General features: G+C 45.4%; 1 protein-coding gene across 1 annotated transcript; it reads right to left on the minus strand.

Moving 5' to 3' along the window:
• Window positions 1-481: 481 nt before the first annotated feature.
• LOC144686329 (uncharacterized) lies at window positions 482-22,383 on the minus strand. The gene is made up of 8 exons (XM_078551409.1): window positions 22,317-22,383; window positions 22,069-22,199; window positions 13,595-13,717; window positions 6,968-7,263; window positions 6,796-6,826; window positions 6,691-6,753; window positions 4,219-4,488; window positions 482-699 (listed from the first exon to the last, which is right to left on the minus strand). The coding sequence occupies exons 1-7, from the start codon at window positions 22,366-22,368 to the stop codon at window positions 4,231-4,233; spliced, it is 954 nt and encodes a 317-aa protein (XP_078407535.1). The 5' UTR covers window positions 22,369-22,383; the 3' UTR covers window positions 482-699; window positions 4,219-4,230.
• Window positions 22,384-27,083: the final 4,700 nt, after the last annotated feature.

The raw sequence follows: 27,083 nt of genomic DNA on the forward strand, positions 1-27,083 counted from the left end.
AAGAGGCATGGGGATATGAGGGGACATAGATGGAACACAGAGGATATAAGGGAAGAAGGAGGGGGCATGGGGGTGGGTGGGGGGGGGGGTGAGGGGCTGAGGGTTCAGGGCTAAGTGGCCTAAAACCATGTAGAGGATGGGGACAATGCTCCAGCAAGTCAAAGCGGCCTTCCAACATGCTGGCCTGCACGACGTTGCTGTTGTCTTGGGTCTGTTTCTGAGGGTGGCATTCCTGGCTCCAGCCCTGCCCAACTCCTGGAGATCAAAATCCTGCATGAGATCCCTGAATTTTAGAGCTCGGGAACAGGATGTTGGGAAATGGCCTGATTCATGATTCCTGTCTCGAAAGGGAAAATCCATTCCGATGTGTGTGAGTTGTTTCTGTGTTGTTGAACTGAAAGAGACCCAGTTGCAGAAAAATTCAATATTCTGTTTATTATTCAGCTTCACAGTGACATATTGTATGGAATATATCATATGATTTAGTTAATTGACACATTACTGAGCAGTGAGAATATCATGAACACCAGTATAATAAGCTACAGTGTAACCGACTAACATTTAAACAGTAAATTACTTATAATTAAATGTGAAACAATGTTTTAAAGTTATCAGTTTAATCCAGGTGGAATTTCCTTCCTGTTTATCTCCTCCCTCTGTCCTGATGTCTCTGTTCTCTCTTCAGTTTTCTTTTGAAATCTGTAATAAATCAGCAAAATTCACTGAATGAGAATTCCTAATAGTTTCAGCTGAAAATTGGTTAATAATTTTTCAAGGAGGTTCTTGGCAAATATTTTCAGTTAGTGAATGAGGTGAAAAATCTCTTCTCAGTAAAAGAAAAGTGAGTTTGTGGTGGACGCGTGTAAAATGGGGCTGATGTTGGGAAGGATGTGTTTCTCCTGGGACATTTATGGTGACAGCATTGAGTTAATGTTTAATCCTGGGAGTATCGTTTGTTTGTCTGTTATAAGCAAACACAATACATAGGATAGGGTCATAGTCATAGAGTCATAGAGGTCTACAGCACAGAAAAAGGCCCTTCAGCCCATTGAGTCTGCACTGGTCAAACAAGTGCCTAACTATTCTAATCCTATTTTCCAGCACTAGACACATAGCCTTGTATGCCATGGCATTGCAAGTGCACATCCATATACTCCTTAAATGTTATGAGGGTTTCTGCCTCTACCACCCTTTCAGGCAGTGAGTTCCAGATTCCCACCACCCTCTAGGTCAGAAAATTCTTCCACATATCCCCTCTAAACCTCCTGCCCCTTACCTTAAATCTATGCTCCCTGGTTATTGATCCCTCCACCGAGGGGAAAAGTTCCTTCCAGTCTACCCTATCTATGCCCCTCATAATTTTATACACCTCAATCATGTTTCCCCTCAATCCCCACAGCTCCAGGGAAAATAACCCCATCCAATCTCTCCTCATAACTAAAACTCTCCAGCCCAGGCAACATCCTGGTAAATCTCCTCTGCACTCTCTCTAGTGCAATCACATCCTTCCTATAATGCGGATTCCAGAACTGCACACAATACTCTAGCTGTGGCCTAACCAGTGTTTTATACAGTTCCAGCATAACCTCCCTGCTCTTATATTCTATGCCTCAGCTAATAAAGGCAAGTATCCCATATGCCTTCTTAACCACCTTATCTACCTGTCCTGCTAAATTAAGGGACCGGTGGACATGCACACCCAGATCTCTTTGATCCTCGGTACTTCCCAGGGTCCTACCATTCACTGTGCATTCCCGTGCCTTGTATGCCCTGCCCAAATGCATCAGCTCACACTTATCTTGTTTTAATTCAGCTCACACACAGCTGCTGGAATGAATAGGAAGAACAGAAATTGGGAGGACTAATTTAATCATCAGAAAGAAATATTTACCAAATCCTTCAACATAACCAAAAATTGATACACTTCATTAGACTCAAATGATTCTGATAGCTTACACACTCAAGGATATCAACTTACTATAAGCTGCAATAGCTCTCTGGGGATTATTGACCAGTGGAATTCTTTGTTCCCTGTTGTCAATATAAAGGATTTCAAACATTGCAAAATTTCCCACTGATACCAAATGTGAAAGAACAATTTTCATTTATGTAGCTCCTTTTATGATCACAGGGCTTCCTAGAGCTCTTTAAGGCTAATTAAGCTCTTTTGAAGAGTAGTCCCTGTTGTAACGTGAGGAACAGTCAGTTTGTGCACAGCAAGCTCCCATGAAGGGCAATATGATAACAGCCAGAGAACCTGGCTGGGATTTTCTGTCCCTGCTGCTGGACAGGACTGGAAAATCCTGGCCTCTGTTTTTCCTGATGTTGATTGAGGGATAAATATTGGCCGAGACAGTGCTGAGAACTCCCCTGCTCTTTTTCAGAATTGTCCACTGGGATCTTTTACATTCACCTGCGAGGGCAAACGAAGCCACCGCTTAACTTCTCATTGAAACACTGTCTGTCCAACAGCACAGTGCTGGAATGTCAGCCTAGGTTTTAACATTCAAGCCCTGGAGGGGATTAGAACCTACAACTTTCTGACTTACAGGTGAGAGAGCCACCAACTGAGGCAGAACAGTGTCCCCATGCAGGGGAGAATCTTGAACATGGGCAATGATCAAAAACCAAATGGAATACTGAAAGATCTAGGCGAAACAGGGAGCGCACTGGTTTTGTTACTCGACCAGTAATCATGGCATCTGGAACAATGATCTAGATTCATGAGTTCAAGTCCTCCCAGGACTGCAAGGGAAATAAAACTCACTTCATTAAATAAATCTGGGATTGAAAATCGAAACTCAAAAATGGTGACCATGAAACTACTGATAATTGTAATATTCATTTCAATTTGCAACACCTCGGATAGTCAGCAGTCCCTGCCCACATGCAGCAAGAGCTGGACAATGTTCAGCCTGAGACTGATAACTGGAAAGTAACTTTCACACAGCACAAGCGTCAGTCAATGACCATTTCCAACAAGAGAGAGCCTACCCATCTCCAATGGCATTACCATCACTGAATCCCCCACTACCAACATCCTGGGGTTACCATTGACCAGAAACTGAACTGGACTAGCCATTTAAACACTGTGGCTACAAGAGCAGGCCAGAGGCTTGGAATCCTGCAGCAAGTAACTCACCTACGGACTCCCGAAAGCCTGTCCACTATCTACAAGGTTCAAGTCAGGAGTGTGATGGAATACTCTCCACTTGCCTGGATGAAAGCAGCTCCCACAACACTCAAGAAGCTCAACACCGTCCAGGACACAGCAACCCTCCTTGATTGGCACCCCATCCACAAACATTCACTCCCTCCACCACCGACACACAGTAGCAGCAGTGTGTGTACCATCGACAAGATGCACTGCAGAAACTTACCAAGGCTCGTTCAACAGCACCTTCCAAACCCACGACCTCTACCATCCAGAAGGACAAGGGCAGCAGTTAGAGAGGAACACCACCATCTGGAAGTTCCCCTCCAAGCCACTCACCATCCTGGCTTGGAAATATATCGCCGTTCCTTCACTGTCAATGGGTCAAAATCCTGGAACTCCCTCCCTAACAGCACTGTGGGTGTACCTACACCACAGGGACTGCAACGGTTCAAGTAGGCAGCTCACCACCACCTTCTCAAGGGCAATTAGGGATGGGCATTTACTTCTAGCCTTGCCAACGATGCCCACATCCCATAAATGAATGATAAAAAGGGAATGCCAGTCAGAGGAAGTGATGATTAAGTCGTATTGTTCTCTGGATAGACCACACTTGGAATATTGTGTCCCGTTCTAGTCACTGAGGCACAAGGGAGACATTCAAATCTTGGAGGCAGTTCAGAAAGAGCGACTGATCCCAAGTGTTAGAGAGCTGGGTTACGAAGAAAGACTTTGGGCGTTTCTGCTTTGATAAGTGGCATCTGGGAGGTGACCATATAGAAATATACAAGATCAGAATCATACAGAAAAATCAACCCCATCTTATTACCGTAAACTAAATCACTGCAACAGACCATGTCAACATTTAAAGATAGGTAATGAGGTTAAATAGGAGGCTGAATGAAAGGGAGATGGATACAGAAACTGGGCAGGCACACGGGATTAGGATACAGTTCACATGGGGATAAATACCAACACAGGCCAATTGTAATTTTCAGTGATCCAGTGACTCCTGAGATGAAATAAAAATAAAAAAGTAACAAATAATTTCTGGTGATACTTACAAAGTTTGTATTTCACTCTCTCCAGTTCCTTTTGCCTTGTGGATTGGTTCTTCCTACAGGTTGATAGCCATCTACTAGTCCATGGTTGTATCTGTTGTGCCTGTTGTATCTGTTGTATCTGTTGTGCCTGTTGTATCTGTTGTATCTGTTGTGCCTGTTGTGATGTCTGTTACATCTCCCCCTGCCCCAGCGACACATCCACCTACACCTTCTTCTTCTTGAACCATGTTTCTTCCTGCAACACCAATAGCTTCCTCCTCTGCCGTGTTTCTAAATTAAATTATATCATTTATAGCTTCACTCTTAATAGAGATATTTCTAGAAGCAAATATCTGCCTTGATTAACCAATCAGTCTTAGTTGCACTCAAAGCTGTCAGTCACCCAGTTTTAGGCCTCAGTGCCCTGTCCCACATAGACATGTTTAAATCTGCCTTGGATAGCACAGTGCCATCTTAGCTCAGTCATTTAGCTCATTCCTTAAAGACAAATAATCATAGGGTCAATCCCCACTGCAGGACCACAGTATGTAATCCAGTCTGAGTGCAGCACTAAGGGGTTGCTGCATGGTCAGCGGTGTAAATCTTTAGATGAGATGTCAAGCGGCAACTGTCTGCTCATGATCCCATGATGTTGTCTGAAGAGGAGCAGAGAGCTCTCCCGGTCAATGACGCCACCAAAACCAGATCAATTGCTCATTTATCCTCATCTGCTATTTGCTGGACCTCACAATGAGCAAGCTACTTACAATATTTGCTCAAAGGGCCTGTGTGCATTGTGGGTTTAACCAGCCACAGTCATTGGGTTTGGGAAGATGCCAAGTGATCATCAATGATCTGATTATTGTCTTACCCTGCAGTCTTATATAAGAATCTATCCTGCGTCTCTCTCTCAGAAATGGTGCTGAGGTTTCCCAAGCCTCTCGTTGCTGTCTGGGCCATTCGTATGCAGTGAGCAGCTACTGGCAAAATCATGGGTGCATCACTGCCGACAGTAATCTGTCCATAATTGGCATTTCCGGCAGGAAATCAGCAGGCTAGCTCACTAATAATTGTCTACCAGCCACCTACAGCACCCCCAGCTGTACTAGAAAGCAGGAACCTAGAGAGTTCCACTCTCCTGTTTCATGATTTCTGTTTGGTGAGGAATTTCTGAAATGAAGTAATCACCAAGTTTAGGCAAAATTCATACCATTCCTCCTGTTGGCGAGTTAGGTTTTGATTCTATGATCATATTATTCACAAATGCCAAAATATAAAATGCAGCAACAAACAAGTGGATACTCAGGATAACAGAGTTCCAGGAATGTGCTGAAATGATGCTACATTCTCACTTTATCTCCTTCTTTAACAATGAATTAATGAATCAAATTAAAGGTTGAGGCTATCAACTATAGTTTCCACACATTTGGTGAAGCATGTTTCAAAAAAATGTAATGAAGTTTTTTAATGATGAATGCATTGCAGGTGTCAGCGCAATGGCTTTGAAAAAAAGAGTTTAAACAATCACCCTAAAAAGAGATCAAAATATAAACTTGGATAATGTTGTGCATTAAATGTTAAGCTTAAATTTACAGACCATTCAGAACGGGTGCAAATTCAGGAAATTTGAGTGGGCTTCTATTAGCATGGGGGCAGAGCTGTTTTGTGGGCAAGCTGGTGTGAAATGATTCACTTTGGATAGAGGGATGGAAAGGGGGATATTTTCTAAAATGCAAGAGGCTAGAAAATATTCGCATTGAGTGGGTTGTAAATGAATTACAGGAAGTTAACATACAGGAAGAGTGAGCAATTAGGAAGGCAAATGGTATGTTGCCTTTATTGTAAGATGGTTGGAACACACGAGGAAGAAAATCTTGCAGCAATTGTACAGGGCTTTGGTGTGACCACACCTGGAGTACTGTGTACAGTTTTAGTCTCTTACCTAGGGAAGGATATGCTGCCTAGGGGAGTGCACCAAAGGATCGTTCGCTAGATTGACTCCTGGGAGGCATCCAAGAGATTGAGCACAATGGGCTGATATTCTCTGGAGTTGAGAAGAGTAAGAGGTAACATCGTTGAGTCATATAAAATTCTTCAAATGTAGCTTTGTCTGGGTGGAGAATCTAGAAACTAAGGGGTTGGGCCATTTAGGACTGAGAGGAGGAACATTTTATTCAGAGGGTTGACAACCTTTGGAATTGTCTACCACAGAGAGCTGGGAATGATCTGTCCATGAGTATATTCAAGGGTAAGTTCAATAGATTTTTGCAGAGCAGCAGTAAGGGGCTGTATGACCTACCCCTGCTCTGAATTCTTCAGTTCTTCAGTGGATAGTTTCAGCAGAGTTTTCACAAAATCAGCACGAAAGATCATGACAATTTAATAACATAAAGCAACACATAAGCAATTTCCACAATGTTCTGAGCTGAAAGTCAGCTGTAATTAAACTGCTCTTTCCTTTAACAATGAATTTGAAAAAAATCTGTGATTTACCTTTCTACGGCATTTCTCTGATGATTCAGTGGTTCCTGATGATGATGACGGTTTGGTTGATGCTGATGTTGTTGTTGGAGTTGCTGATGTTGTTGTTGGAGTTGTTGATGTTGTTGTTGGAGTTGTTGTTGGAGTTGTTGTTGTTGGAGTTGTTGTTGTTGGAGTTGTTGGAGTTGTTGTTGGAGTTGTTGTTGGAGTTGTTGTTGGAGTTGTTGTTGCTGGAGTTGTTGTTGGAGTTGTTGTTGTTGGAGTTGTTGTTGATGGAGTTGTTGTTGGAGTTGTTGTTGTTGTTGGAGTTGTTGTTGTTGGAGTTGTTGCTGGAGTTGTTGTTGTTGGAGTTGTTGTTGGAGTTGTTGTTGTTGTTGGAGTTGTTGTCGGAATCGTTGATATTGTTGTTGGAGTTGTTGTTGTTGTTGGAGTTGTTGTTGGAGTTGTTGTTGTTGTTGTTGGACTCGACATTGTTGTTGGAATCGGTGTTGAGGTTGTGAAGGTTGTGTTTGTGCATTGCAATATGACACTGATGACACCCACAGCGCGATTGACTGTGACGAGGCTGATGCAAGTAGCAGTTTTCTACAGATATACAAGGTGAGATTATAATTCAGTAACACTGCTCCAAATCACAGTGAATTTTGTAATAGTGAGTGAGCATCAGCAGTGGAATATTGAACTAATGGTAACACGCCTGAGTGCCGGGATAATGTAAACATCAAGGGGTTTTATTAATACAGGATATTGTTTACTCATCAGGGTAAATGTTGCATTCCATATTAATGTGATATTGTGATCGTTTTACACTGAGGGAGAGCTTCCAAGCTGTGGGAGACTGAATCAGTGTTATTCCTTTTAGTTCCTTCAACTTCACTGTCAGCTGCAGGAATTTTCATTGGGAGCGATGGCAGGACTGCCCAGAGACAGATTGTAGACTCTGTCGCCTGGCATTTTCCCATTGTGAACAACACTGGGCATCAGGAATGCTGTTACATCCTGATATCCAGCATTGTTAAAACAGTGGAAGGGAGAGTGTAAAAAATTAAAGAGCTGTCTCCTTATTGGAAATGATCACTGAACTGATCTGACTGGATCAGAAAAGTGAGATCACTGAGAGAGCAGGGCTGGAGACAGATCCTGAAGCTCTTTAGCAAGATATTTTCAACGTTTACACAAAGGTGCCTTTGGTGCACTGTAACCTCCTCCACTATCCCCCCATCAGCCCGACTATCACACCACAGTCTGTGTACACCTCCCCTGAGTGTCGCATCACCGGGTCTGTTTCCTCTCCTGTAAATGATTGTCACTTTCTGAACCTTCTGTCAGAGAATGCTTTAATATTTAACTCTGTGCTATGGAATTGATGGAACAGTTATATTCCCAGCAGCCGTTCTGCTCGAAAGCCTTTAATGGTGGGTGTGATAATCAGTCACTCACAGCCATTCACCATTCACAGAGCAGATTGTCACTCTTGAGGTTCCTCTGTTGGGTGTCGCACCAGGTTTCCAGTATTTATAACCACTGGATGGAAAATGTAAACTTGTCCCAAATGAGTCATTCATTGATAGGGTGCAGGAGGTGTTAATGTTAAAAGTACATTCTGCCCCTGGGGCGCTGTTTAACCTGAGTTCACAGATAAAATTACAGAATCGTTTACAGGGTGAAATTGTTTTCAGTTTGATGGATTCAGCCCACTTCTCACGGCTTTACTTTTAGATCAATAATTCCCTAAGCAAATGAAACAATGAACAGCCTCTTTTTGGATTACTGTCTCCCAAGCCTCTTGTCAAGCAGTTGGGCTTTTTAACATGTTGAATAAGGTTAAAATTAATGGTGAAAGTAGCAGACAACCTGTTTGCTACTTGCTGCAAGTGTGACCTTGAGTTTCTGGTGAGTTGTCATGTTAATAGCGTTCTTCACTCCCACTCTAACTTCCCTCTACTCGGCCTCCTATACTGTGCCCGGGAAGTTCAGTGTAGCTTGAGGAAGGGCAACCCATCAATCGATCAGGAATTTTACAGCCTTCTAAACTCATCAGCAATTTCAGATTCTTGCCACTGATGCCCCAGAAGCTGCTGGTGGTGATTCTGCTTTTTCCTCTTTAGCCTCCTCCCGGCACAGGTTTTCCTTCTTGTCTCACTCTCTCCTTTTGTCTTGCACCATCATCCTTTTTTCCATGTCATCTCTTCTGCTTTGCAGCCTATCACAGACCTTTCCTTTTTGTCTTTCATGTCCGTTACACTTTCCCTGACTCTGTACTTGCTTAAAATGTTTTAAAAATTTGTTTATGGGATGTGAGCATCACTGGAATTGGGAGAAACAATGGGCCAAATAGCCTCCTTCTGTGCTCTGACCATTCTGTGATTCCATCATTCATTGCCCATTACTAATTGCCCTCGGGAAGGTGGTGCTGAGCTGCCTTCTTGAACCGCTGCAGTCCATGTGGTGTAGGTACACCCACAGTGCTGTTAGGGAGGGAGTTCCAGGATTTTGACCCTGCGACAGTGAAGGAACAGCCGATATATTTCCAAGTCAGGATGGTGAGTGGCTTAGAGGGGAACTTCCAGGTGGTGGTGTTCCCAACTATCTGGTGCTCTTGTCCTTCTAGATGGTTGTGGTCGTGGGTTTGGAAGGTGCTGTCGAAGGAGCCTTGGTGAGTTTCTGCAGTGTATCTTGTAGATGGTACACACTGCTGCTACTGTGCATCGGTGGTGGAGGGAGTGAATGTTTGTGGATGTGGTGCCAATCAAGCGGGGCTGCTTTGTCCTGGATGGTGTCAAGCTTCTTGAGTGTTGTGGGAGCTGCAATCAGCCAGGCAAGTGTGGAGTATTCCATCACACTCCTGACTTGTGCCTTGTAGATGGTGGACAGGCTTTGGGGAGTTACGAGTGAGTTACTTGTCACAGGATTCCCAGCCTCTGACCTGCTCTTGTAGTCACAGTATTTATATGGCTAGTCCAGTTCAGTTTCTGGTCAACGGTAACCCCCAGGTGGTGGAGGATTCAGGAATGGTAATGGCATTGAATGTCAAAGTGAGATGGATTGTCTCTTGTTGGAGATTTTCATTGCCTGACACTTGTGTGGCGCGAATATTACTTGCCACTTGTCAGCCCAAGCCTGGATATTGTCCAGGTCTTGCTGCATTTGGACATGGACTGCTTCAGTACCTGAGGAGTTGTGAATGGTGCTGAACATTGTACAATCATCAACGACCATCCCCACTTCTGACCTTAAGATGGAAGGAATGTCATTGATGAAGCAGCTGAAGATGGTTGGGCCGAGGACACTACCCTGAGGAACTCCTGCAGTGATGTCCTGGAGCTGAGAGGACTGACCTCCAACATCCACAACCATCTTCCTTTGTGCTAGGTATGACTCCAACCAGCGAAGAGTTTTCCCCCTGATTCCCATTGACTCCAGTTTTGCTAGGGCTCCTTGATACCACACTCGGTCAAATGCTGCCTTGATGTCAAGGGCAGTCACTCTGATCTCACCTCAGGAGTTCAGGTGTTTTGTCCATGTTTGAACCAAGGTTGTAATGAGGTCAGGAGCTGAGTGACCCTTTTGAAACCCAAAGTTAGCATGAGTGATCAGGTTATCACTAAGCAAGTGCTGCTTGATAACACTGTTGCTGACCCCATCCATTACTTCACTGATGATGGAGAGTAGACTGATGGGGCAGTAATTGCCGGGTTGGATCTGTCCTGCTTTTTGTGTCCAGGACGTACCTGGGCAATTTTCCACATAGCCGGGTAGATGCCAGTGTTGTAGCTGTACTGGAACAGCTTGGCTAGGGGCACGGCAAGTTCTGGAGCACAAGTCTTCAGCACTATTGCCGGAATATTGTCAGGGCCCATAGCCTTTGCAGTATCCAGTGCCTTCAGCCGTTTCTTGATATCACGTGGAGTGAATCGAATTGGCTGAAGACTGGCATCTGTGATGCTGGGGACCTACGGAGGAGGCTGAGATGGATCATCCACTCGGCACTTCTGGCTGAAGATTGCTGTAAATGCTTCAGCCTTATCTTTTGCACTGATGTGCTGGGCTCCTCCATCATTGAGGATGGGGATATTTGTGGTGCCTCCTCCTCCAGTGAGTTGTTTAATTATCCACCACCATTCACGACTGGATGTGGCAGGACTGCAGAGCATAGATCTGATCTGTAGGTTGTGGGATCGCTTAGCTCTGTCTATCACTTGCTGCCTATGCTGTTTGGCATGCAAGCAATCCTGTGTTATAGCTTCACCAGGTTGACACCTCATTTTTCGGTATGCCTGGTGCTGCTCCTGGCATGCCCTCCTGCACTCTTCATTGAACAAGGTGATCCCTTCGTTTGATGGTAGATTGGAGGATATGTCAGGCTATGAGGTTACAGATACGGGTTGTGTACAATTCTGCTGCTGCTGATGGCCCACAGCGCCTCATGGTTGCCCAGTCTTGAGTTGCTAGATCTGTTTGAAATCTATCCCATTTAGCACGGTGGTACTGCCACACAACACGATGGAGGATAACCTCAATGTGAAGATGGGACTTCATCTCCACTTTGCGATGGTTCCCCAACCGATACTGTCATGGACAGATGTATCTGTGACAGGCAGGTTGGTGAGGATGAGGTCAAGTATGTTTCCCCCTCTTGTTGGTTCCCTCACCACCTGCCGCAGACCCAGTCTAGCAGCTATGTCCTTCAGGACTTGGCCAGCTCAGTCAGTAGTGGTGCTACCGAGTCACTCTTGGTGATGGACAGTGAAGTCACCCACCCAGTGTACATTCTGCATCCTTGTCACCCTCAGTGCTTCCTCCAAGTGCTGTTTAACATGGAGGAGTACTGAAACTCTTTCGAGTTATCAACAGTCACAGATTGCAACTCTTTCAAGTACAATCACAGTTCTTGGTTTCCGGGAGTGGGACATGAACCCACAACCCTCTGATTCAAAGGCGAGGGTGCTATGAACTGAGCCACAGCTGACACCTCATGGAGGAGTACTGAAGGCGGAGTTATTAATACGGATTTTAAATAGTTGACACCCGAGCACTGATCTTTGTGACACTCCACTAGTTACAGCCTACCATTTTTAAATGTCCATTTTATTCCTGCTCTCTGCTTTCTGTCCATTAACCAATCCCCTCTCTGTGCTAGTATATTATTGCCAATCAATAAGTGTACAACAGCAACTGACTCTGCTTTATCCTAGTTATATCCTAGTCATATCCTAGTTATATCCTCCTAATTATATCCTAGTTATATCCTAGTTATATCCTCCTAGCTATATCCTCAGAAATCTCTAATAAATTTGCCAAACATGAGTTCTTTTCCTAAAACCATGTTGAATCTGCCTGACGACATTAAGATTTTCCAAATGCACTGTTAACATCTCCTTCATCATTGATACCAACAGTTTTCTGATAACTGATGTGATACAAACTGGCTTGTGGTTTTCTCTCTCCCTCTTTTTTTAAATACCAATGTTACATGTGCTAACTTCCACTCTGCTGCAACTGTTCTGGAATCGAGGACCTTTTGGAAGGTTATAACTCATGTATCAACGATGTCTGCAGCTCCCTCTTTTAGAATCCTCTGATGCTATTGCCCCCCTTTTAACTGAAGCCTTTCTATTTTGCTAACAAGCCAATTCTGTGATGGTTTGGCAAATGTCTTTTGAAGGTCCATATACACATCATCAAAGGCATTGCTCTCATTCACCCTTTCTGCTGGCTGATTAAAAAACTCAAATACAATTTACCCTTAATAATCCATGTTGGCGCTACTTTATAACTTGTCCGAGTGACTCTTGCTGGTCTCCTGGGTTACTGTTTCTAAAAGCTTCCATACCCTCCCCCGTTCAACTTACTGACCTGGAAATACCAGGTTTATCTTTCTCCCTGTTTTTGAACAAGGGTGTAATATTTTCAAACATCCAGTTCTTTGACACTGAGAGACTGAGAGCAGAGGCAGGAGTTAAAAGAATGCAAGAAGCGGTGGAGACTGAGATGAACACAGTAAATTGTAGTGTACATAGGAATTATTCTGAATTAAGATAATAATTAAAATAAGTGAGTAAATACTGTAGAAAACACTTTATATAAAATATAAGATATCTCAGTGCAGCCCGGCCATTTGGAATGTGCATCCTGCGGGATGTGGGAAGTCATGCAGGCACAAAGTGCTCTCGATGACTACACTTGCAGGCAGTGTCACCAGCTTCAGTAACCTGAGCCCCAGGCTGTGGAGCCTGAGTGGTGGCTGGAGCCACTGTGGTGCATCCACAAGGCTGAGCATTTCATGGATAGCACACAGGCAGGAAATACACAGGGAGAGAGGCAATGGGTGACCGCCAGAGTATCTCAGAGGCAGGTAGTGCAGGAAGCGCCTGAGGCTATCACAATCTCCAACCGCTTTTCCATTTTGGATACTGGTGAGTGAGATGGTTCCTCAGAGGATAGTATCAAGAGCCAAGTCCATGGCATCACTAGAGAGACAACTATGTCCCACATCAACAATATCTGAACTGCCTGTCCTTCCCCCTGACCAATGAATCTCCAATGACTAATGCATTCCTACAGGTCACTCTAACTTCCCTGTGCAACTCTTTGGCTTATGCTGCCAGACTCAGAACCACATTTCAAGATGTCATCACCCACATCAATTCACTGCTGAATATTAGTTTGAGAGGGCCCCACACTCCCAAAGGATTCCTGGGCTGCCTACCTCTTGTTACCCTCTGGGCAGTTACCCACTTGTTATTCTGAACTCTGTCTGTCTGTGGAGTGACCACCTCCTGGAACCTGTGATCCAGGAAGCAGTTAGCAAGCGTATGTCCTGCAGTGAATCCAGCTGTCCTTCAGCTCAGAGACCACCCCCCCGGCAGGAGTTCAAGCAGCTTGAAGCACTTCCTGCAAACATTGGAATACTTACAGCGTCCGGGATAGGTATCAGTGAACAATTCGCCAGATCCAATCCAGAGCTTCTGTTGCACACAGTTTCCTGGACATCAACAGTTAAGTTGACGCGGAATAGACCTTCTCCGAAATCCTGAACCTAACCAAAGGAATAGAGTCACAGTTAATGAAGAGTTTTTCACATCACGTTTATAAATAATGAAATGGTGTCAGACAAAAATATTCAGATTTTCCAGGACATTATTATGCACTTGGGAAATGTCTTGGGATATTTCATTATTTTAAAGGTGCTATTCAAATTCATATTATTGCATTGCAATCAGTTAGTAGAAGCATGTACAGAATTGTTGTGGTGATTATTTAACTTGGGTAAATTCCATATTGCACAGAGTGATTCATAGATGATTTATTAACATATTCAGATATTTATTAACATATTCAGACATTCACATGGCCAATAGCATGAGTTGATCTTTCCTGGTGCTGGACTTTACAGGGATGCGGAATCATAATGGTGACGTTCTGGGATTAATAATCTAGAAGTTTGGATGATGAGGCTCCTCATCTGCACATTGATTTATTGATGGATTAAATAACCCCTCATTTTATTCAAACAGGAATCCCATCACATTTATTAAATAAAAAGAAGAAGTAAAATCCAACTCTGCTAAAAGGTACTAATTAAACAAAAGGCTCGGGTTTTTAACCAAACCGGATTTCACTAAAATATGTCAGTGAGATAAAAGGAGCAAATCCATCTTTCCCCAAGTTGTGTGAATCAAATAAAAGCTGCAGTTGTTACTAACTGAATTGTCCAGCCTCTGGGATCAGGCTGGGGACACCGACTGGGACTGGAGTCAGACAGACTGGAAATTGGCCAGCTAGAAATATTTAAATTTAAAAATGATAAGGCAAAAAACGAAAGTTTGCAGAATTAGCAAATGAAGACAATGTCCTCACCTGGAGCATTGGGCAGGATTTTCCTAGTCCAGTGGCTGGAGGGGGTGAGATGCGGAGTCTTTCCCGCTGCAGAGGCTGCTGGGAATTTGCGTGCTATTTTACAGCCCCGGCCTCATTAACTGTGCAGTTGGGAGTCTCCCGATGCAACATGTGTCAGAGTGGGCTGGATGGCGCGGGCCCTGCCATCGTACCTGGGCAGCACATGGAAAAGGTGCGCAGGCAGCAACCTACCCAGCATTCAGGGAGGAGATGGCCCGGCAAGGACAGGGAAGCCCCCAACCCAAATTCAGCGATGCCTCCCTGGGTGCCTTGCTCGACAACGTGGAGGCCAGGAGGGACGTCCTTGACCCCCACAGGATGGGAGGAGGAGGCTGAGCGGGGAGACAAACCCTGCAAGGGAGCAAGTCTCCAGGGCATGTCACTGCCCAGGGCCTCCAGCAGAGGACTGCCCTGCTGAGCTGGAAAAGGATGAATGGCCTCCTCCCCTCCGCCAGGGTAAGTGAATCCTACTCACTAACCTCACTGAATGGTACAGGGGACATGGGCCTCAGCGGCAGCATAATCAGTCGATGCCTCAAAGCCCAACTGCAGCCCATCTACTCTGCAGGTAGAGAGGTCACTCTGGGCCCCTGACCCTTCCACACAGGGAGCGCAGATGCTGTCTGGGAGGGGGTAGGGTGGGGGAAGGAGGTCAGGCGGTGAGGGCGCCAGCGAACACTGCTCATGACAGGCCCGTGTGAGTCTTACCCTTCTATCGGCATGGCCTCACCACTCTGGAGGCTGCTGCCCCAGAACCCTTCTGAATACCCTCCAGTGCATTCATCAGGTGGCACACAATCCAGCGGGTTATTTGTAAGAGCAGAAGCATGGGAAAAAAAGATGTAACCCCATTGCTCCCAACCCCACCTTCTCTCTTTGTGCAGGAGAGGTTAAGCCACAGTCGGAGAGAGAGGGAGAAGATGGGAGAGGGCTGGCTCATTTCAAAGGCCTCACTGACTTCAGTGAGTGGGCAAGTCCAGCTGGATCCAGGGATGGATCAGGACAGATCCCGTGGAGATGGAGAGATTGGCCTGCAGCCTCCATCCAGTAAGGATCTATGCAGGTCACCAGAAAGCTCAGGGTCACATCTTCCTCCATGTGACAGGCAGCTTCAGCAGTCACTCGCTCTCTCCTCTCTCACTTCCTGGGGCCAGCAGGGACAGGGCAAGGCTCGAAAGTGAGGAAGCCCTGCCCAGCACTCAGATAACCCCGGAGAGGAGCGAGGATTTAGCCGAGGAAGAAAGTGCACCAAGAGAGGCGTCACAACCTGTGCCCTCCACCAGCCAGATACACACACCTTGGTGGGTATTAGGTCCAGTTGAGGAAAGGTCTCACACTCTGGTAGTCACTATATGGGCACGTGTCTGCAGGAGGTGGAGGCAGGGTCAGCCAAGCCCCCCAGCTCTCGGAGGACTGCTGAGGAAGAGGCATCTGTGAGGTCGGAGTCAGAATAAGGGCCTCTGCAATCGGCCTTCCAAGGGATGCAGGATGTGGTCAATTCCTGGGAACCACACCTATCCCTGTGGAATTGTTTTGGGTTGAAAATTCCCTGGTGATTTTATGTGCTCAGTCAACAACAAGTCCCCTCAAAGCTTGTGGAAGGACAATGCAGTTGTTGTGGAGCACGAGACTCGATAGGATGGTAATGGTGAGCTAATTCTGAACATTGTGAAGACCTTGCAGTGTGAAAACAATTTTACCTGGTAGGCACATTCTCTCCATCACAACTTTCCAATTTGGTGATTCCATAGCCGCCAGACACAGTTGCAACGCCTCATCTTGTTTCGTTCTCAATTTGATGACTGCTAGTTTTATTAACCTTTGCACCACATTTAGGTTTACATAGTCAAGATGTTATATGGCAAACCTTTCCCTCATGACAAGTAGGACTGACTTGGCAAAGGAAGTTGTGAAAGGTAGCCTACTAGGCTGAACTTGCCTGTCTGATGCTCAACATAAAGCTCATACTTTTGAAGTTTGGGTATTGAACACAATATTCCAGTGAATGGTTTTCCCTGTGGGTTGCTGAGCAATTTAATGATGGTCTACGATGGGTTATTATTCCAACTCATTTCCATAAAGATAGAGATGAAAGTGTAAGATACCCTATGTGATTGAGAGTGCTTCCCTCCCTGTTTGTGAATAATATTGCTTCATGGGCATTAACAATTCACTTGTCATCGCAATGATTGGGCGACCTGTCTTACCTTTCTGCGTGAGATCTGCACCTAAGCTAACCTGCCTCACATCCACCTCCAACTGAATAGTTTTCTCTGCTTCAAAATAGGTCATTGTGCAACTTGCTGACAACTGATGCTTGATCTGGTGAACAGCCTATTAGTGGGATGTAGTGTGAAGCAGTCAACATATTAGCATGGATAGAAGATTGGTTGGCTAACAGGAAGCAGAGTTGGGATAAATGGGTCTTTTCCAGGTTGGCAAGCTGTAACTAGCGGAGTGCTACAGGGATCAGTGCTGGAGCCTCAGCTATTTACAATCTAGATCAACAACTTGGATGAAGGGGTGGAATGTATGGTGGGTAACTTTGCCGATGACACCAAGATAGGTAGGAAAGTAAGTTGCCAAGAGGAGGTAGAGAGGCAAAGGGATATAGACAGGTTAAGTGAGTGGGCAAACATTGAACTTGAAGTGTGATAGTTACTGTTGTTTGGCTGCCTCAACTTCAGTGGGCCTGGACTCTGAAAGTGATAGTTTTTTTTACTCATTCATGGGATGTGGGCTTCACTGGCTGTGCCAGCATTTATTGCCCGTCCCTAGTCGCCCTTGAGAAGGTGATCTTGCTAACTCCAGCAGCTCTGACAGCTTTCTGTCATTCTCAAGAGTTTTTTGGTGTAGCTGACTAGAGAGACAACCTACAATTATTTGTGTTTTGATTTCCCATTCGACATATTCAACCTCAACATAGTCACATTTGCTACTAGCCTCAATCACAAGCAATTCAAGAGCGCAAAAACGTACAAAAAATAGGAGCTGCAGTAGATCACTCGGCCCATCAAGTCTACGCCATCGTTCAATACCATCAATGCTGATCATAGGCTTCAACTCCATTTCCCCGCCCGCTTCCCCATCCCTTAATTCCCTGAGACACCAAAAACGTTAAATGTATTCAATGATGGAGCGTCCACAGCTGTGTGGGGTAGAGAATTGCAAAGATTCACACTGCCTTTGAGTGAAGTAATTTCTCCTCATCTCAGTCCTAAATGATCGGCCCCTTATCCTGAGACGGTGGCCCCTGTGTTTGAGATTCCCTGACCAGCAGCAGCAATCTCTCAGAGTCTACTCTATTGTCAATTTCTCATTTTGCTTTGTGCGTCATTAGACATATATTGCTCTTTTTGTTGTGAAATAGGTTGTTAGCGCATTTCTTGCTGAGTCATAGCCATTTTGCTCCGGAGTAATTTTCTCAGCAATATCTTCCAATGTTTTATCCCGATAGGGGAGCAGTGAGGCCTTTTTATCCCAATAGTGGAGCAGTGAGGCCTTTTTATCCCACTAGTGGAGCAGTGAGGCCTTTTTATCCCAATAGTGGAGCAGTGAGGCCTTTTTATCCCAATAGTGGAGCAGTGAGGCCTTTTTATCCCGATAGGGGAGCAGTGAGGCCTTTTTATCCCGATAGGGGAGCAGTGAGGTCTTTTTATCCCGATAGGGGAGCAGTGAGGTCTTTTTATCCCGATAGTGGAGCAGTGAGGCCTTTTTATCCCGATAGGGGAGCAGTGAGGCCTTTTTATCCCGATAGTGGATCAGTGAGGCCTTTTTATCCCGATAGTGGAGCAGTGAGGCCTTTTTATCCCGATAGGGGAGCAGTGAGGTCTTTTTATCCCGATAGGGGAGCAGTGAGGTCTTTTTATCCCGATAGGGGAGCAGTGAGGCCTTTTTATCCCGATAGGGGAGCAGTGAGGTCTTTTTATCCCGATAGGGGAGCAGTGAGGTCTTTTTATCCCGATAGGGGAGCAGTGAAGCCTTTTTATCCCGATAAGGGAGCAGTGAGGTCTTTTTACCTTTTGTCATAAAAGCTGCGGATGCTGGAAATCCAAAACAAAAACAGAAACAGAAATACCTGGAAAACCTCAGCAGGTCTGGCACCATCTGTGGAGAGGAGCACAGCTGATGTTTCGAGTCCTCATGACCCTTCAACAGAACTAATTAAAAATAGGAAAGGGTTGAAATATAAGTTGGTCCCCCCCACTTAAACCATCTTATATTTCACCCCTTTCCTATTTTTACTTAGTTCTGTTGAAGGGTCATGAGGACTCGAAACATCAGCTGTGTTCCTCTCCGCCGATGCTGCCAGACCTGCTGAGTTTTTCCAGGTATTTCTGTTTCTGTTTTTGTTTCACCTTTTGTCATCTCTGATTGTAAAACCTGCCATTGAAAAGTCACAGCCACTTTTGCGAATGTGGGAATACAGATGATCGCTCTGAATCAAAGGTGGCAGATTGAGTATAGACAACACCATCTAGACCTGCAACACAGTGATAGCGCCTGATCAAGGATTCTGGATCACATCCTTCCAAAGAAAAATTTCTCTGTAATGGTCTGAGTTTTTTCTTTGATTGGATGGTTATTTTTTCCAGATCAGTGTTTGTGTACACCGTGTAGGCCTTCCTCTTGCTAACCCTGACCTGGAGTGCCTCAATGTGTATCTAACAGGCTACAGCCTCGAAATCTGAAACTTAAAAAGCTGTCTGCAGAAATTCGGCAAAAACCTTCTCAAATCTGAAAGGAGGAATTCATATTTTCAGCCTCTTTGTCTGCGTCGTGAAACAACATTAAAATTCAGTAAAAAGCATAACTGCTGCACATGCTCTTAAAACATGCATTCCTTTATCCTCCTCAATTCCCTTTGTTGCTACATGGCTATCGTAGCCTTAAGTGGACAAATTGCACAATGCCATTTTCAGTACAAGTACCATTCACAACTCCATAGGTACTGAAACATCCTGAGACCACATTCAACAAGAAGTGGACTACATTCAGATTTGGACTGTAAAGTGACAATATTATTCATGATACACAAGTACCAGCAATGGTGAGCACTAACATCAGGGAATCTAATAACTTCTCCTTGATGTTCAATGGCATTACCATTCCTGAATCCTCCACCACCTGGGGTTACAAGAAACTGAACTGGACTAGCCATATAAATACTGTGGCTACAAGAGCAGGTCAGAGGCTAGGAATCCTGTGGTGAGTAACTCACCTCCTGAGTCCCCAGAGCCTGTCCACCATCTACAAGGCACAAGGCAGGAATGTGATGGGATACTCTCCACTTGCCTGGATGAGTCTAACTCCCACAACACTCAAGACGCTGAAAACCATTCAGGACAAAGCAGCCCACTTAATTGGTATTCCATCCACCAACTTCAACATCCACTCCCCCCAGTACCGACCCTCAGTAGCAGCAGTGTGTGTACCATCTACAGGATGCACTGCAGGAACTCACCAAGGCTCCTTGGGTAGCATGTTCCAAACCCATGACCAATACCATCTAGAAGGACAAGGGCAGCAGATAGACACGAACACCACCACCTGGAAGTTCCCCTCCAAGTCACTCACCATCCTGACTTGGAAATATATCACCGTTCCTTCAATGTCATTGGGTCAAAATCCTGGAACTCCCTCCCAAACAGCACTGTGGGTGTACCTACACCACAGGGGCTGCAGCGGTTCAAGAAGGCAGCTCACCAACACCTTCTCAAGGGTAATTAGGGATGGGCAATAAATGCTGGTCTAGCCAGTGACACCCACATCGCAGGAATGAATGAGTGTAAAAAAATTAAGCATGTGTCGTACAGAAACTCTGTCCTTTGACATGAATTTAATATTTTCCCCCTGGAGTCCATGGGGCTGGATGCTCCAATCAGGCACAAGCAGGAACTTGATTTCAAGTCTGGAGATGAGAAGTGTAAATGTCTTTCAATCCTGGCTAAATCCTGACTCTGGGGTCAGGGAAGAGGAGGCAGACTGTTTTTAAATGCAGCAGCCACAGGGGGGCTCTCGCCCGGAGTGGGGGAACATTCCCTCACTGGAATTTAAAGCAGTGTCTGAATTGGCAGGGAGCCAGGGTTCCTGTGCAAATAAGGATGTCGAGGGGGCCCTCGGAGCTCAGGGGACCAATGACAAGCCTGTCAGCTTGAGAGGAGCAGCAGCTACAGTAAAAGGTCAGGAACTGAGAGGGAACTTCAACCAGGAGGGGCCTTTCAGCAACATGTTTAAACACGTCATGAAGAAATACAGAAAGCAGCCAGACCACCATTGTGTTGTGGTGTAGGGGGGCGCTCGGGATGAGCCCCTCTGTTGGACGGCCTTGGGTTGCTCACCCACACTCTGTCAGAAAAGGAGAGCCAGGTGGGCTGTTGGAACTCAGCCACCCCACAACCCCAGCCTGTCACTGGCTTCCTGCTTTCAGCCAGTTAAACTGCCTCCCCACCCCCATCACATCAGGAAACTGGGGGAGTTGGACTGTAGGAAAGCAAAGCTGCCAATGCAGCAGCACTTGTCAGGGGATGGACAGCGGTGAGGCACATCTGGACGTGTTTGGTGGAAACAACATTAAAATATTAACCTGCCAAAACACACACAGCATTCGAGACAGAGACAGGGAAACAATAGCAGAGAGGTGATGGTGAGGGGAGAGATGAAACATTGCAATAGATGGACGTGGATTCAGATTCACAGTCAAGAAGCACATCAGCCACAGAGTGAGAGAACCTCGAACAGATAACGTGCCATTTTCCAATAAACACTGAAAAATAACTTGCAGATAAACACTCAAAGATACTTGACTCTGAAACTGCTTCACTTTTCTTCGAACACTTAAAATTGCGTGACATCGGGGAGCCTCTGAGCTTATCCTATTTGTCCAGTCACAGGGTGAAGGATGTCCCCTCATGCCTGAGGAAGAACTGGGGGTGGGAGGAGAGAGGACCCCTCATCGCTGCCCACGTTGGGACCAATGTTGAGCAGCAGTTTTTGCAGAATTCTATTTTATTTCAGCTTTGCAGCAGCTGCAGTATTTTATTTTGGTTGTGATGATGGTGAGAGCTGGATTTGAACAAACTGAGAATTGCTCTTCAGCAGCGTCTAGTGACCGCAGCCTGTTCCTACCACCTCCTGGAGTCAAACTGCAGCCTCACAGCAGGTCAGCAGGTGTTTGCATAGGGAGATCCCATTATAATGTTTACAAAGGGAATTTCAAGGTTAATCATTCATGTTGAAGCAATGACCAAAAAATAGTGACAAGAGGAAGTAATTCAGGTGGACAGAAAATGTAATCAAACATTAGTTTGTAACAGGGTATAGAGAGCTCATTGTTCCATTACAAACAACACTGACCCGAAATGCTACAAATTAATAGTTGGAGGATATTTTGCAGAAAGATCCATTTAAACTATATGAAAGATGTTCATGTGAATGAATCATTAATGGCCAAGAAGCAAAAGGGAATGAATTGGACTTGGTGCCACTTACCCTTGTCACTTCACACTTCACAATAGCCAAGAGGTTGTTCATCGTGAATTCTTCATTCACTTTTGCAATTGTACCATTGATCACCATCCCAATCATTGGAAATGTAGAATTTGCACATGGAATTCCTGAATTTAAAAGCAAAGAGTTGCAAGGGTTATTATTGCCAATTGGCCATTTGGGTTAACACCCAATGATCAGAACAACAAACTGCTCAACGAAACCATTCCTTAGCCCATTCCAATAATTACCAGAACAGGAGAGGATCTGGGCTGCAGCAAACATGAAGAGGATGATTTTCATTTTGCCTGGATAGACAGGGTGAAGGACACTTGGATCCTGTTCTTCTCTCTGCCTCCTCTCTGCTTCTATTCAAGGTTTATATACATCAGTGCACACAAAGCATTCGCACTCATTACAGAACAATGAGGAACTATGACCACAATCACGGTAATCACTTCACTCCCTTCATTTCTTTCATTCTGTTCATTACCAGTTGTTAATTTTGTGTCCAAAAGTATCACTGGGTGTTGAAATTTGTTTTGTAAGGTGCAATGTGAGTCAATTTCCCCCTTTCATAATCAATATGATCCAGGCTCCAAATTATTTTGGAAACTTTGTAAATTATTTGTGATGGACTGCAATGGAATAAAGGAAAACTTAGTGATCACTGTTTGGTAACTGGATGTGTCAGTCTGCAGCAACAGTACCTTACAGCTACGATTCTCATCCTGGATGTTTCAGTCTGTAGCAACAGTACCTTACAGCTCCGATTCCTGTCCTGATATCAAGCTCAACAGTGATCTGAATCCTGTTCCCTCTTTATCTGCTGTTTCTTACGCCCAACAACTCTCTTCTGACACCCCCCCTTCTCCTCACTATTCCCAGCAGTTGCTCAGTCTCTGATGCTTGTGCACAGGCTTGAGATGGGGCTGCTGCCTCCTGAGGCAGGCCTAGATGCCAATATGTCAAGCGGATGCCAAGACTTTAGAATGCCCACTTCCATTTACTGGACATCAGCCCGATTCTATTCTGTGTTGTTACGGCCTATCACCCTCACTCCTTACCCCTCTCACCAAACCCCACTCAAAATTCCCCTCCATGCCTCCTTATATCTCCCATGGTACCTTCTTGCCTTCCTGCCACTCCATGTCCCCCATGCATCCTCCATGCTCACTCACCCAGCATCCATTCGGGTCAGAACTCAGAATAATACTGGAAAGCTTTTTAATGCATGTAAATTATCCGCCGTTCAAAATTCCCTTTGAAGAAAGCCGTTCAAGATCATAAATCTGTCAATCAAACACAGCTAGCAGCTTTATAAACATTCCCCACTGGGCTGAATCCTTTAATGAATCTTAGAGCTCAGCCAAGCACTCATAATGTGGCCACCTGGTAACTGTTTCAACAAAAAATCTGAACAGATGGCCAGACATCCTGGTTGCTAGGTGGCCTCATTATGAATAAGAACATAAAAAATAGGAGCAGGAGTAGACCACATGGCCTGTTGAGCCTGCTCTGCCATTCAATAGGATTATGGCTGATCTTGGACTTCAACTCCATTTTCCTGCCCACTCCCCATGTCCTTTCATTCCCCGAGAGACCAAATATCTGTCTATTACAGCCTTAAACGTATTCAATGATGGACCATCCACAACCCTCTGAGGTGGAGATTCCCAAAGATTCACAACCCTTTGAGTGAAGAAATTTCTCCTAATCTCAGTCCAAAATGATTGGACCTTCATCCTGGGACTGGACTCCCGACCAGTGGAAACAATCTCTAGCGTCCACCCTATCGAGCCCCTTCAGAATCTTGTAGGTTTCAATGAGATCCCCTCTGATTCTTATAAACTCTAGAGAATATGAGCACAATTTACTCAGCCTCTCATCATGGCACAGCCCTCTCATCCCAGGAACCAATATAGTGAACCTTCCCTGTACCACGTCCAACACAGGTATATCTTTTCTTAAATGTGGAGATCAAAACTGCGCACAGTATTCCAGACATGTTCTCACCAAAACCCTGTACAACTGGAGCAAGACTTCTTTATTCTTGTAGGACAATCCCCATGTAATGCTTGACCTCATCCTCACCAACCTGTCTGCCGCAGATGCAGCTGTCCACGACAGTATCGGTAGGAGTGACCACCGCACAGTCATTGTGGAGATGAAGATCTAGCATCTGACTGGACATCCATGAGGTGCTGTGGGCCATCAGCAGCAGAATTGTACTCAAACACAATCTGTAACCTCATGGCCCAGCATATCCCCCACTCTACCATTACCATCAAGCCAGGGGATCAACCCTGGTTCGATGGAGGGTGTAGGAGGACATGCCAGGAGCAGCACCAGGCATACCTAAAAATGAGGTGTCAACCTGGTGAAGCTACAACTCAGGACTACTTACATGTCAAACAGTGTAAGGAGCGAGTGATAGACAGAACTAAGCGATCCTACGACCAACGGATCAGATCTAAGCTCTGCAGTCCTGCCACATCCAGTCGTGAATGGCGATGGACATTTAAATAACTCACTGGAGGAGGACGTTCTACAAATATCCCCATCCTCAATGATGGAGGGGCCCAGCACATCAGTGCAAAAGATAAGGCTGAAGCATTTGCAACAATCTTCAACCAGAAGTGCCGAGTGGATGATCCATCTCGGCCTCCTCCTGAGGCCCCCAGCATCACAGATGCCAGTCTTCAGCCAATTCAATTCACTCCACGTGATATTAAGAAACAGCTGAAGGCACCGGGTACTGCAAAGGCTATGGGCCCTGACAATATTCCGGCAATAGTACTTGTGTTCCAGAACTTGCCGTGCCCCTAGCCAAGCTGTTCCAGTACAGCTACAACACTGGCATCTACCCGGCTATGTGGAAAATTGCCCAGGTATGTCCTGTACACAAAAAGCAGGACAAATCCAACCCAGTCTATTACTGCCCCATCAGTCTACTCTCCATCATCAGTAAAGTAATGGAAGGGGTCATCAACATTGCTATCAAGCAGCACTTGCTGAGCAATAACCTGCTCACTGACGCCCAGTTTGGGTTCCACCAGGATCACTCAGCTCCTGACCTCATTACAAACATGGACAAAAGAGTTGAATTCCTGAGGTGAGGTGAGAGTGACTGCATTTGACAGCAAGGCAGCATTTGACCGAGTGTGGCATCAAGGAGCCCGAGCAAAACTGGAGTCAATGGGAATCAGGAGGAAAATTCTCCGCTGGTTGGAGTCATACCTAGCACAAAGGAAGATGGTTGTGGTTGTTGGAGGTCAATTATCTCAGCTCCAAGACATCACTGCAGGAGTTCCTCAGTGTAGTGTCCTAGGCCCAGCCATCTTCAGCTGCTTCGTCAATGACCTTCCTTCCATCATAACATCAGAAGTGGGGATGTTCGCTGATGATTGCACAATGTTTAGCATCATTCGTGACTCCTCAGATACTGAAGCAGTCCATGTCCAAATGCATCAAGACCTGGACAATATCCAGGCTTGGGCTGACAAGTGGCAAGTAACATTCACACCACACAAGTGTCAGGCAATGACCATCTCCAACAAGAGAGAATCTAACCATCGCCCCTTGATATTCAATGGCATTACCCACACTGAATCTCCCACTATCAACATCCTGGGGGTTACCATTGACCAGAAACTGAACTGGACTAGCCATATAAATACTGTGGCTATAAAAGCTGGTCAGAGGCTAGGAATCCTGCGGTGAATAACTCATCTCCTGACTCCCCAAAGCATGTCCACCATCGACAAGGCACAAGTCACGGATGTGATGGAATACTCCCCAATTGCCTGGATGAGTGCAGCTCCCACAACACTCAAGAAGCTTGACACCATCCAGGACAAAGCAGCCCACTTGAATGGCACCACATCCATAAACATTAACTCCCTCCATCACTGATGCACAGTGGCAGCAGTGTGTACTATCTACAAAATGTACTGCAGGAATTCACCAAGGCTCCTTCCAAACCCACGACCACTACAATCTAGGACAAGGGCAGAAGATAGACGGGAACATCACCACCTGGAAGTTCCCCTCCAAGCCACACACCATCCTGACTTGGAAATATATCACCTCAGCAGAGGCATTAGTGGAGTACAGAAAGTGCAGGGTGGAGCTTAAGAAAGCAATTAGCAGAGCAAAGAGGGGGTATGAGAAAGCTCTGGCTGGTAAAAGTGGGGAAAATCCCAAGATATTCTATAAGTATATCAATGGGAAGAGGATAACCAGGGAAAGAGTAGGGCCCATAAGGGACCAAGGGGGCAAACTATGGGTGGAGCCAGAGGACATTGGTAGAGGGTTGAACAAATACTTATCATTCGTCTTCACCCAAGAGAATAAGGATGAAGGTATCGACCTTGGGGAGAGAGACTGTGAGTTTCTTGAGCAAATTGATATAGGGAGTGACAAGGTATTGGAGGTGTCGGCAGGTTTAAAAGTGGACAAATCTCCAGGTCTGGATGATTTGTGTCCCAGACTGCTGAGGGAGGCAAGGGAGGAGATCGCAGGGGCTCTGACCCAAATTTTTAATTCCTCACTGGCCACAGGGGAGGTGCCAGAGGACTGGAGAACAGCTAATGAGGTTCCGCTATTTCAGAAGGGTTGTAGAGATAAGCCAGGGAACTACAGACCAGTGAGTCTCACGTCAGTGGTAGTGAAACTATTGGAGAAAATTCTGAAGGAGAGAATCTATCTCCACTTGGAGAGGCAAGGTTTGATCAGGGATAGTCAGCATGGCTTTGTCAGAGGGAGGTCATGCCTAACAAATTTGATTGAATTTTTTGAGGAGGTGACCAGGTGTGTAGGTGAGGGTAGCGTAGTTGATGTAGTTTATATAGATTTCAGCAAAGCCTTTGACAAGGTCCCACATGGGAGACTTATAAAGAAGGCAAATGCACATAGGATATCGGGTAATTTGATAAGGTGGATTCAAAATTGGGTTAGGAGACAGAGGGTGATGACAGAAGGATACTTTAATGGCTGGAAGCCAGTGTCCAGTGGCG

Source organism: Cetorhinus maximus, chromosome 11 (assembly GCF_964194155.1).
Source record: "Cetorhinus maximus chromosome 11, sCetMax3.hap1.1, whole genome shotgun sequence".
In the NCBI taxonomy this organism is placed as follows: domain Eukaryota; kingdom Metazoa; phylum Chordata; class Chondrichthyes; order Lamniformes; family Cetorhinidae; genus Cetorhinus; species Cetorhinus maximus.

Coding starts and splice junctions, on each gene's coding strand:
- LOC144686329 (XM_078551409.1), bottom strand. CDS start 22,368: ATGAAAATCATCCTCTTCATGTTTGCTGCAGCCCAGATCCTCTCCTGT. Junction 22,200..22,316: donor CCAGATCCTCTCCTGTTCTG/GTAATTATTGGA, acceptor CTTTGCTTTTAA/ATTCAGGAATTCCATGTGCA. Junction 6,827..6,967: donor ACTCCAACAACAACAACAAC/TCCAACAACAAC, acceptor TCCAACAACAAC/AACTCCAACAACAACTCCAA.